The sequence below is a fragment of the Silene latifolia genome, chromosome 9, assembly GCF_048544455.1.
Source record: "Silene latifolia isolate original U9 population chromosome 9, ASM4854445v1, whole genome shotgun sequence".
Classification (NCBI taxonomy): Eukaryota; Viridiplantae; Streptophyta; class Magnoliopsida; order Caryophyllales; family Caryophyllaceae; genus Silene; species Silene latifolia.
In genome coordinates, this window is record NC_133534.1 from 94,004,481 (window position 1) to 94,018,197 (window position 13,717).

Sequence of the window (13,717 nt, forward strand, 5' to 3'; positions counted from 1 at the left end):
AGAGAACCTTAACCAATATTAGAAGAACCGTTTGAGGGACTTCAACAATTGTGGGTATTAGAGAACTTGTGGACAATGGTATCATCCATTCGGATAGTGTTGAGTTTACCAACCCTTTTGCAAGACAAGGAGAGGAGAACCCAATTCAAAACCAACCATAAAATCAACCTACAATACTTAAATTTTCATCTCATTCTGTAGCAACCGAGGAGAACCTACCAAATGATACTCCAACACCACCCCACCTGACCATTAATTTCATTGCCAAATCTGCATTCATATAATTAGTTGAGAGAAGTCAATTTGGAGGGATGCCCAGTGATGATCCTTATCTACATATGGAGACTTTTTGTGACTATTGTGATGCAATCTCCCAAACGGGGGTAACTCAAGACAAAATTCGGTGGGTATTGTTTCCTTTTTCCTTGATCGGACCCGCAAAGCAATGGTTAAAGAGCCTAGACAAGGCCACTTTTGGAATTGATTCATGGAAGAAGTTAGTACTTGCCTTTTACAAGAAGTTATATCCTCCGGAGAAGACCAACACGTTAAGAGCCTAAATCACCGGGTTCAAGCAAAGAGATGAAGATTCTCTATATGAGGCTTAGGAGAGATTCAAAGATACATATCCCTCTTGTCCTCATCATGGACTAAGTGAATGGTTTCTTGTTCAACAATTTTGGAATGGGTTGTATGAAGATTCATGGAATGTGCTCAATATGGGTTGTAATGGAAGATTAACCGAGGTAGACGACAACCAAACTTGGGCAAAGATAGAGGAGATGGCGGTTCAAAACACTCCATATAGTAGGCGAGAGAAAGCTACCAGGCGAGGGAGACATGAAGTTGACTCCGTCACACAATTGAGTGCCGATTTGGGTGCCCAACTAAGCTCCCATATTGACACAATGAATTTGAAATTTGAGAAAGCCATAACCAAGATGAATGAAGCCATTGAATCATCCAAGTAATATGTCAATGCCATGGTGGCAACATCTTCTATTGCAAATAGAGTGTGTGAGAATTGTGGAACTTTGGGACATGATCAACAAGAGTGTAGGGGCACAAGTGAGCAAGTGAATGCTTTCTAAGCATACAAGAATGACACCTCTTACTCCAACTATTACAATAAAAACACCAAATTTCACCCAAACTTCTCATACAAAAGCCAAGCTGTTCAAAATCCTCAACCAACATGCACCCCACCTCCAATGAGAAATCCTACTCAAAGACTATACTTCAACCAAAACCAACCCTCTTACAATCAATCCAATGACCAAGCTTTTGATGTTAAAAAAGAGGTCCTCCAAATGCAAAAGAGCCAACAAGATTGCTTTACTCAAATGCAAAGAGACAGCCAAGCCAAAGACACTACCATCAACAATATCTTTGCTCATACCAAGATGTTGGAAACACAATTGTCCCAATTGGCCTCTTCAAGTTCCCAAAGACAAAAAGGACAATTACCTCCTTAAGGTAATCCTCCTACAAGACATGAGACCATCAATGCCATTCACTTGAGGAGTGGTACAAGATATGAGGAGCCTAAGATGCCAATTGAAGAGGATGTTATTGAGGAAAGTGTCAAGCAAAGAGATGTGATGGAACCATTGAGGAGAAATCCTAAGGTAGTAGAACCAACTACCAATGACTCATTGAAGAAGATAAATGAGGAGAAGGCCAAAGAGGTTGAAAAAGAACCTATTGTGATTAGACTTCCGTTTCAAGTCGCTAAGCCAAACCCAAGCTTGATGAGCAACTCGGAAAGTTCATGGAAATTGTGAAGAACCTAGAGGTTTCTATACCATTCACGGAGTTGATCAACCATGTTCCGGCCTATGAAAACCACATGAAAGATATCCAAACCATGAAGAAGTCCATAAGGAAGTTGGAGACCATCGCCTTCACAAAGATAAGTAGCGCAATTCTTCAAGGGAATTCCCCACCTAAGCTCAAGGATCTGGGAAGTTTCTCCATTCCATGTACCATTAGTGACAGCACAATCAACAAGGCACTATGTTATCTAGGTGCAAGTATGAGTGTCATGCCATATTCGGTATGTGAGAGACTAGGAGTGGGAGAGCTCAAGTGCATTAACATGACCTTATAAATGGCGGACCGAACAATAAAGAAACCACTTGGAGTTTAGGTAGATGTGCTCGTGAGGATTGGAAAATTTTTCATACCGGTGGACTTTGTTATTGTTGATATGGAGGAAGATTCCAACGTTCCAATCATTCTAGAAAACCATTCCTACACACCGCCGGAGCGGTGATTGATGTAAAGCAAGGGATGCTCACACTTGAAGTTGGTGATGAAACAACCACCTTTAATCTTGATAAGACTATGAGAGCACCCAACTTGCTTGAGCCATGCTTTATGGCACTATAGCTGGGAAGGTGACAAGAAGAAAGTGGAATCCTCATTCAAAGGACAAGTGAAAGATGGAAATCTTAAAGAGAAGGGAAAAGATACACCGCCCAATTGGAAAAAAGATATTGATGATGTTGAAGTGGATCTATTCGGAGAGCATAGAATTTTTCACAAAAAGAATAAGAGCTTGCAAAGCTTACCCATGACAATTATCAATGGAGGCCTCATTAGCCATGTCAACAAGGAAGAAAAGGTTCTCTTGCCAACTCATGATCCTCCCAAAATGGGGAAAGAAGCAAGGGAAGTATTTGTTCTATGGGATGACGAATTTGATGGATTTGTTAACCCTTACACTGGAAATGCTATAACTCTAGACCAAGGCTTTGTAGATCCTTGTCACCTCTTTGACTTGGGCTACTGCATGAATGAAGACAACATTGTGCCAAGGTCTATGCAAGAGCTCTATCATGAAAATGAACAAGCCTTTGACTACTTCTTTAAGGCGTTGAGCAACATCAACAACGCCCTTGATCTACCCCCTTGACACCTCTCAAGAAAACGAGAGTTTGGTGGAGTCCTCCCTAAACCACCATTTGTAAATATTCTAACCCCTTAACTTGCATTTCCTTTAACTTGTACATTACTTAATTTTTGCAATGCATTTTGTTAAGCCTGATATTCCCGCAATATGTTCAGGGTACTATCATGACCTGGCCTGACGTTCAGGACAGAAGGTTCAAGATAATTTAGGCTTGACACCAGGCAGGAGAGGATAACGGACAAGTATAAAGATATTATTTGACCAAAGTCAACCAACATTATATGGAATAATTTGGTAATTAAACCACTAATTAAGGAGAATAATTGGTCATTATTATGGAGCATTCATCCGGGTAATTAAGTACATTGAAGACGGTAATTAATGGCGTCATTAAGAGAGAATATTATGCCATTAAGGAGGAAGATCATGCGGATATGCGGAGATGACTATATAAGGAAGACTGAAGACCATTTGAAGACACATTCTAATCCACTTCACCATACGAGACAAAAATTAAAAGCTTTATTATTATAACACTTAGAACAAAAATACATTATTTTGCTTAAGATACAATTATTCTCCAATTATTATAGTGCAACCTCTCCTGGCTTGGTGCCCGTGGTTTTTCCCATTCAAGCGTTTTCCACGTACAAAAATTACTGTCTCATTTGTATTCTTTATTTCCTTTTCTTTACGTTTTATTAAGCTTGCCCAACAGTCATACATAAGACGAATGAGCTAGTTAACCCTGCTAACTCTCTACTCTGACCTGATTCAGCCCTGAACAGAATCTAGATAAAATAATTGGCGCCCACCGTGGGGCATCTAGCTCATTAAATATCTTTTTTCCTCTTTTTTCGCAAAGAAAATCCAAAACGAAACTATAAATGGCCACCCCAACCTTAGAGGAGCAATTGGCTGCTACATTACATAAAGTGGCTCTGTCCGAGGTTGAAATCCAACAATTGAAAGAATCTAACTCAGTATTAAAGGAGAAGTTAGAAAAGTCCAAAGGATCAAGCTCCAAGATCCAGCCAGGAACTCCATTCTCATCAATTATCAAGCACTTTGATTTCTCAAACTTTAGAAGTCCAAGTGGTGCCAAGAAAGTGATCAACGCTGATGATGATGACATTCCCAAAGATGACAACGAAAAGCCTGATGAAACAGGAGCAGTCGTCATGATGGCAATAGTCCAGGAGATCAAGAAACTCAACGAAAAATTCGAAAAATTACCTGGAGTCCCTGCCAGTATGGAAGAAGCTGCCCCAGAGAGTTATGCTGATTCACCCTTCATAGACGAGATAGCTAGAGTGGATCTCCCCAAGAAATTTTGTGATTCCATCTATAAGGACTTATGATGGAACCGCAGATCCACCTAACCATGTAGCCTTCTACAAACAAAAAATGTTGGCTGCATCTATTGCCAGTGAGTTTAGGCAGGTTTGCATGTGTAAGGGACTTGGAACCACCCTAACTGGTCCTGCACTACAATGGTACAATAATGTTGGGAAATGTGTCCTCAACAATAGTGCGATTACATGATTTAAATATCATTATTAAATCTCATTTTAAGAATACATGTGGGATGTAATATTTCTGATCAATCTGGTCCGGTTTATATATCGGTAATGATTGGCTGACTAGAGTTTGACATTACTGTCGTGTGACGGTGGTGATCAGTTGATCCCGTTAGGTCATACCTATAGGAAAATACTCTTAATTGATTATTTAATTAATCGTATACCGATACGAGTTAATTAAATTGCTTAAAATTGACGGATGATTTTGTGAGTATAATTTACGTATCTTATTGTAAATATGATTAAATGAGACACGGTCTAAGTAATCGAATTGTTTTATTACTTAGACGAAATCATTGTTTACAGAAACAATTGAAACGGAATGAATAAATTATTATAAATACAGAATGTTGTAATTTATAATTTGGAAACATTTTTTGGTACGAGTAATTACGAATTACTAGTCGATTTTGTAAATGACATATTTTATGAGTATGTTGATTTTTAATAAGTTAAAAATACATTACATTGTGACATGTCATGTAACATGTTACATGTGACAAATTGACAAATGACAAAATAAAATGGACCATCCATTTTATATTGAATGTACCGAAATAATGGAGGGAGTGTAAGATATATATTGTGTTTTTATCTTGAGTGGAAAACACAATTATCATATCTAAGTAGTAGCCATGCACACCTAGCTTTTGAGAAGAGCAAAAATAAAAGGCATTGGGCATGCTACCCAAGGCCAATTTTTCGGCCACTTTAAGAGAAAAGAAAAGAGTTTTTTCTTTTCAATTCATTCATTCATCATTTTACACATAACATTTTCTAGTGTAAGAAATGTATCTTTCTCTACATCTTGTGAAATCTAGAGAAATAAAACACACATAATCTCCTCTCTTGACCGAAATTTTCAAGAGAACAAAATTATTTTTGTGTCATATTTTAATTTAAACTTATATTTTACTAGTTCATAAATATATAAGTTATTAAGAGATTCCTTGGGTATATGGTTTTGGGAGGGATTCTATATTTGAATCCTTGTTCTTCCATTTGGAGAGCTCAAGAACTAGTAAGGTAGGTGACCTTACTAGTGCCCAAATAACCGAAACATGCAATGTAAGGAACCGATTTCTTCTCTTAACTATTGATGTTTGCATGCATAAGATCCACCATTTAATTTTATGACAAATTAAAATAAAACATATATGAATATGTTGAGTATATAGATCTACTTTTCCTTCAATCGGTATCAAGAGCCATGGTTGTTTGCATGCAATTCGGTTAAAAGTTTTTCCGAGTTATAAAGATTAACATATAAAACTTGTATAATTTGTGTTATTATGATATATCACAAAATTAATTTTTTCATGTTAAAGTTTCTGATCCTAAAATGTATTTAGGATATTTTGGTTAATTTATGGATTTTATTGTTCATTTTATATAATATTGGCATTAAAATGTGATTTTTATGATAAAAATGTCATTTTTGGACGAAAATTAGCTAAACTTCGAATTTACCAGTGGTTTTTGGATATGTTTTCACATATATTATTTTTAGATGATCTGGAAATTTTCATAACTTTATGAGTTCTTATGCTCGAAAAATGGATTTTTCATGATAAAAATCGGATTTAGATGAAAAATAGGTTAATATGAGAAATATTTCGAATCTGGTCATAGAAATTTAGTATGTTGTCACATGCAATTTTATAAGATGTGTGTAAAATAATAGGCTATAATAAAGTCTTCATACATGATTAATGGATTTTTGATGAAAAATAGCATAAATAGTGACTTAATTAGTGAAAAATTGCTAAAACATACTTCATGACTAAGGAAAAACGTCACATGTTGCATTTTATTATATTTTTCAGATCTAAAATTGAAAAGTTGTTGAATATAATTTTTCTCATGTTTTTATGATTTTTATTGATAAATCCGATAAACCGCAACATTGTTTTTCCGATAACTTTCGAAATTTTTAACCTAAGTTTTTGAACATTATGAGTGTCATGGTAATTTTCCAGATTGTTCATGAGTTTAAATTTCAAATTTCAAATTTATTTGAAATTATTAGTGATTTATTTGAAGTTTATAGCATTTTATTGTAATTTTGAGTCCTTTTATGAACAATATTAAGAAATATGAGTTAATTATGGTCAAATAGTTAGTGGAGACTAATTTTGAGTCCTAAGAAGTTAGGGTCACTGTGTCCCCAAAGAGGCTCTCTATGCAGGACTGTCAATGTTTAATTGATAAAGTGGTGGATAGAATTAGAGGGATGGGTTCCAGGAAGCTTTCTTATGCTGGCAGAGTGGTGCTTATTAAGGAAGTTCTAAGCACCCTCCATGGCTACTGGGCTAGGATCTTCATTCTTCCAAAAATGGTGATTTCAAAAATAGAAGCTATATGCAGAGGGTATTTGTGGCATGGAGCTGATCAAAAGGAGAGCCCAGCTCTTGTTTCTTGGGCCAACATCTGTCAACCTAGGAAGCAAGGGGGATTGGGACTGAAGGATTTTCATGTTTGGAATCTTGCCACGGTGGGAAAGTATGCCTGGTGGGTGCCAAACAAGGAAGATCATTTATGGGTAAGATGGGTACATGCTGTATACATCAAATCTTCATCCTGGTGGGAGTATATTCCTGGGTCTGGATGCAGCTGGGCTTGGCGGAAAATTTTCCAGGTTAAGCAACTATTAAAACCTTATTTATCTAATTTATCTAGTGAGGAGCATTATACTATAACAGCGGGATATCAATGGCTTAAACCTGACATGGGGCAAGTGTCTTGGTATCCTTGGATGCTGAATCAATGGCTGATCCCAAAGCAGCAGTTTATTTGTTTGTTGTTAGCTCAGAGAAGGCTATTAACTCAAGACAGACTACTGAGAATGGGAGTTATACAGAGTAATTGTTGTTTTCTGTGTGAGCTGCAGGAGAAAAATGTGAACCATTTGTTCTTTGAATGTCCTTTTAGTAGACAGTGCAGGGACCTGGTTAGTGACTGGTGCAAGGTTTCCCTTCCCTTGCAAAATTGCATCAACTGGTGGACTGAGTTAAAGCGGTACTTTGCTTGCAAGAAAGTTATTCTTTGTCATTTTGTCTGGTTTGGTGTATCATGTATGGCAGTGTAGGAATAGGTGTCGTGTGGAAAAGTCTGTTGTTAGACCTTGTGTTGTACTAGCAAGGGTTCAAAGTGATGTTAAAGTGCGTCTAGGTCAGTGTGATATTCGAAGTAAGAATGCTCTAGCCTTGGAATGGGTAGAGTATCTTAAGGCTTAGATATGTGACTAAGTGGTGTTGGGAGTTTGACTCCAATAGTTTGTATTGTATGGGACTTTATTGATTTCTAATGAGAAACTTACATTTTCCCAAAAAAAAATGTTGAATCACGCAAATCCGTAAAAACCGAGTAATATACGATATTGGCTAATTAAAGGCGATTGAGCATAAAATTGGGCATGTTCATACATATTTTAATGCTGCATTTTATTTATGATTGTCATAATTTTATTTATGTAATTTTTGTATTATGTAATTTTTACTTAGTATGGCCTTAGTTTTTTAATTGGTATTTCCCGAAATGTATGGGAATATCGATTCGGTTGTAATTTTTTGTGATCTCGTATCACCGTTTTGTAATTTAATAGATTTATTTTATTTTAGTTACAAATGTATAATAGGAAATTATGTAATTTGCTATGTAATTTAATTTATCTCGAAGTTCCCCAAGACGGATTTCTTCAAGATGGCGATACATAAAGACGGTGTTACCTCGAGATGCATGCTACAACCGAAGTTCAAGGGACCAATGGAGTTGGTTTCCGAATATGTAATAATTATATAGTTTTTATATTTTAGGAAGGCCATACTAGGTTTTAATTTATGCTTTGCATTTTATTTATATGTCGCATGCATCGCTAAATCGCCATAACTAAAACATGCATTATCATTTAAATCAAGTATTTCGACCGTGTTAATTATAATTATCGTAGTTCACCGCTTTAGTTCACTTAAAACGTGATAGATAATAAATTGACATGACCTCTCGCTAAAAATAATCAATTGAGACATAGCCTTACCAAATAGTAGAAACCATGAAAACCTATTTCGCGAGGGAGTGCACTCGGCCCTACCAGGGTACAAACCTTGTTACGTAGGGAAAGTGGGTGATAAATGTCTATCCACCGAATTCATGTTGATAAGGGATGAATCGGCCCTACCGTGCCCAAAGTTGATGTGGATTTGGATTCATGGACACATTTATTCGAAATTTGGATTGAGCTCAACGGAAGTATTCGTGACCGTAGTCGCATGTGTTCCGGGCTAAAGATAAATGTTAATGTAATTTTATCGACCAAGAGTTCTAAAAGTAGAATCGATTAAAGAGTTAATCCACCGAGTTATATTGATAAGGGATGAATCGGCCCTACCGTGCCCAAGTTAATATGAATTTGGATCTTGGAATCATTTATAATAGTTGGGTAGAAGTCACTATATAAATGCTTTACTTGTAAAATTATTTACATGTATTATTAAAACGATAAATGTTAAGTTTTCCACTATTCTGTTATCATATTGTTCTATTTCTTTACCACAATTCATATACGATATCATTTCGATTTTTCAAATCTCCTTTAAAACATCGTAACTAAAGACAAATATGAATTTGCTTCTAAAACCTCAAAAGAACCATTGCTAAGGATCTCTTGTAAAGAGTATAGATTAAAGTTATTCATTATCAAACAGGTTTTTGATTCTTGACTAACACATCTACTTACAATGGATTGTTATTCATATACTTAATTGAATTAAGTACCTTGAAGCGATAAATTGTTTTGGTAATTAGATTTGTTGGAATTCGTAATTGACCAAAATATCGCAACCACTTCAATGAAAGTTTTAAGACTAAAACGAACAAATGAGAAGTAATATTCATGAATTCAATTTTGCTTCTCAAAGGAAAGACTCATTGAAATGAGTGGGAGCATTCTCTTAAACCGTTAAGATGAGAATGAGGTTCAAGAAGTAAAGATTATAATGGAATTGATACAAGGTAATGTTGAAAGTAAAGTTGTTGAGAATAACAATACTAAACCTATCAATCCCGACCGATAAAGTTTCCATTGTCTTAAATGTTGGACACTAGAAAGGAAACTACCCCAAATTATTGAAGAATCAACAAATTAGTTGTGGGACATCTAATAAGACCTTCTTCTTTAAATGTTTATTTGATTAACATAAAATTTTGCTAGTACTACGTCGTCAATATTAGAAACCGGTGGTGGTTTTCATCATTATGTTTGATACATAGGATGATTAGAATATGACGACTAGCAACAATAATGTTGAGAGATAGAGTCATTGTGTACTCAATCTAGTTTTTGGGTTTGGAGTTATACTTAATTGTGACTATTAAGTACATAAACTCTAAATGAGAATATAAACTTGTTAAGATACAAAAGAGGTTTCACTTTTGTGACCCTATACACCACGAATTGATGTATGGCTAGCCCATTATCAAGGTGATTATATTCTAAACCAAACTAGAATGATATATCATGAAGATGATGCAAGACTCAAAATTGGTAACCCAAGATTAAACCTTAAATTTTGGAATGATGAACGCAAAGAGTTATTGAGTACTCTTGAAATCATTAGATTGTTAATGGTATATGCGTATCTTGTATTCAAAGCAAGATGTCTCGTGCCTTTTGGTTGAAAAGGAGATCGAGGTTGTAAATCATCGATCCAAAATAGGTTGATCATTTTCTTTTACCAACGATTTAAGTTGACGCCAATGTGTTCACTTAATAAGGTAAATAGAAAAATCTTTGAAGAAGTTTAAAGAGTTCAAGGAATCACGATTTAGTCGTGATGGGATTATCGAAGTGAAGACTTTGATATAAGCCAAAGGAAATGTGATATAGTATCACAAGTTAATCTCTCTTAGCACGCATTATAGAATAATGTGTGGTTGAATAAGAAATCAAACGCTATTCGATATGGTTTGAACTTCAATCAAGTTACTTTGAGTTACTTGATCCTTTTGGGGATATTATCATTTTTTGTCTAAATTATTTTTCCACTAAATCGAATCATATGAGATATGAAATGGTAAAGGTACCATGTTTGTAAGTTTTCACAAGAAACAAATGCTCTTTTTTTTCCCTTTCAATTATCACGAGTACGACGGGTTTGCGGCTCATGAAGCTGCCTTTCTAAAATACAAGTTTATTTCTAGAAGACAGAGTGGGAGAAATTATTCAAGAGCCACAAAGAATGCCACAGAGAATGTTATGTCGCAAGAAACTGGTCTTTCTTGACTACATGAGACGTTTTGTGTAAGATATTGTTTCTTTAAAAACTAGGAGGTTAAATTCGTCACTTGTTGAAAATGATGAATTCATGCTACTTTTAAGTAAGTAAAGAGCTTATAACTTACAAAGAAATTGTTTGATTCAAGTTACTTCTGGAAAGTAATGAATATATGACTTACATAAGAGTGTTTAAGTCACAGCTCACTACAAGGCTTAGAACCATGAAAATCCGAAAAAAAAAGGCTTGATTAGTGACAAAGTTTTTTGCACGAATAAAGAGAGATTTCGTAGCAAGATTGGTGGCAAAGAGTTTTGCGCTAGTTGAAATGCTTAAGTCTATTTGGATCTTCTTAGGGATTGTGTTTCATTATGAAATACATAGCAAGTGAATCTAAAACCCACTTCTTCAAAAGAAGGAATGTATTCAATACATGTCATGAGTTTTATAGATTCTTACAATCCTAATATAATGTGAAACTTAAGAGAGGATCTTAAGTAGGACATCCATGAGTTGGAATCAATGATTTGATCATGTTATAAAACGTTTCTCGATAAGTCGAGAAGTTGTGTTTATACATGGAGTTTAGTGGGAGTTACGGAAAGTTTTTTTTATTAGTCCTATATGTGGATGACATATTGATCATTGCGAATGATTTAAGACTTTTGGAGTATGATAATACATCTTGAATATCCGGTTTTATGAAGATAAATCCACATGATATTAGCGTCAATAAGAAGTCTTATGTTGATAAGATTCATGACTAGTTCAATTAAATTGAACATATTTGATTGATTCCATTTACTTCCGCTGTCGGATCAATTAAATAAGTAATGATGTATAACACTTCATATGCTTCGAGTATGATGAATTGTTTTAAAATCGAATTTAAGTAATCTTTACCAAGTAAGCCATAAAGATTACCCTTAAGTGTTTGCAGAAGCATTAAGGAAGTAAAGCAAAGTGTTTTTGATGCAATTTTGTGTAAGGGTGTTACACAACTGACAATTGACAATTGATATTGCGCATGGTTTATGATAAAACCATAATCAAAACACATTAGGATGGTTAAGATACCATTGTGGCTATGATAATTAAGAAGTAGATTTTCTAGAATCGTTCTAGGCAATAAAGAACAATGAGAGATATTTATAACGGAAATTGAGTACAATTGCAATCATGAGATGTGCAAGAAGGATGAGTCCCGCACACTTTGAAAACAGTGGGAGCTATTCTTAGGCTAGAGGGCCTATGTCTTGATTGGATCTCGACACGTACTCAGAAAGTTTTGTAATGCAAATGTATACATTACAAAGGAAAACGAGTATGTAGTAAGGTTGACTAAGGTACAAGAAGTTGATATAACCTACTAACCGAATCCTTCTCATAGGCTAAACATGATGAGTCATATCATTTCAATTGAATTGAAATGAACAACTACATGCAAGATCAAATTAGATTATAGAACATGGAATAGTAATCAGGTATTGACTATTCATATGTGATAATCGCATTTGTCGTTCGAGTTTTACTTTAAAACTCTTCTATTATACTTTGTTACATCCAAACGGGTTGTAGAGACAACGTTGAACCCCGTTAAAGTGAACCCGGATTAACATAGTATTCGCCCATAGTCACTTGTATGAGGTGACGTCTCGAAGTGACTAGAGTGTGATGCGATTGATGGCAAGTTCAAGTGCCATAGAGTCATGTGAGATGACTAGTCTATCACATAGGCAGACTGTTAGGAACACTTTGTCGGGCCTTATGACCGCTTATAGAGTTCTGGCAAATTTATATAGCCTGGTCGTGGCGAGAGCTACTATAGTATTCAAATGAGTCGATTCTTTTGACCAAAGACTATTTGCCTAAGATGGCACAGTTTCAGATTAACTTTGATTTGTGTTACTACGACCTTCGTAAATGGGGTCAAATGGGCATATTTTGGGTTATGATGGCTGTGGCTAGTCGAAGGGAATGAGTGCGATAGGAATTGTCCACCCCTAGTCAGGGTTATAACAATATCTCAGGGCCACTCGAGGAGTAATGAACTGGAAATCCTTGGCCACGCTCGGAAGGTATCTATGATAGATAAATCCGGTCAATCAGTTATTCTCCAAATCGAGGAAACCACTTTCGATATGATCACTTGCAAGTACGACCCGAAAGACACCTTGCATTGAGTGGGAGATAGTAATAGGACAAGAGAATTGGTGACGCACACTTGTCGAGGACAAGTGGGAGATTGTTGGGAAATGTGTCCTCAACAATAGTGCGATCACATGATTTAAATATCATTATTAAATCTCATTTTAAGAATACATGTGGGATGTAATATTTTACAGTCAACTGGTCCACACATATCGGTAATGATTGGCTGACTAGAGTTTGACATTACTGTCGTGCGACGGTGGTGATCAGTTGATCCCCTTAGGTCATACCTATAGGGAAATACTCTTAATTGATTATTTAATTAATCGTATACCGATACGAGTTAATTAAATTGATTAAAATTGACGGATGATTTTGTGAGTATAATTTACGTATCGTATTGTAAATATGATTAAATGACACACGGTCTAAGTAGTCGAATTGTTTTATTACTTAGATGAAATAATTGTTTACAGAAACAATTGAAACGGAATGAATAAATTATTATAAATACAGAATGTTGTAATTTATAATTTGGAAACATTTTTTGGTACGAGTAATTACGAATTACTAGTCGATTTTGTAAATGACATATTTTATGAGTATGTTGATTTTTAATAAGTTAAAAATACATTACATTGTGACATGTCATGTAACATGTTACATGTGACAAATTGACAAATGACAAAATAAAATGGACCATCCATTTTATATTGAATGTACCGAAATAATGGAGGGAGTGTAAGATATATATTGTGTTTTTATCTTGAGTGGAAAACACAATTATCATATCTAAG

The 13,717-nt window shown here is 35.3% G+C and overlaps 1 protein-coding gene and 1 non-coding gene across 2 annotated transcripts; one reads left to right on the plus strand and one right to left on the minus strand.

Moving 5' to 3' along the window:
* Positions 1-545: 545 nt before the first annotated feature.
* On the minus strand, positions 546-652 carry LOC141603758 (small nucleolar RNA R71). The gene has a single exon (XR_012525614.1). It is a non-coding gene; the product is annotated as a small nucleolar RNA R71 (small nucleolar RNA).
* A 6,078-nt stretch (positions 653-6,730) lies between these two features.
* LOC141601351 (uncharacterized) lies at positions 6,731-7,733 on the plus strand. The gene is made up of 2 exons (XM_074421626.1): positions 6,731-7,465; positions 7,581-7,733. The coding sequence occupies exons 1-2, from the start codon at positions 6,731-6,733 to the stop codon at positions 7,731-7,733; spliced, it is 888 nt and encodes a 295-aa protein (XP_074277727.1).
* The last annotated feature ends 5,984 nt before the right edge of the window (positions 7,734-13,717 follow it).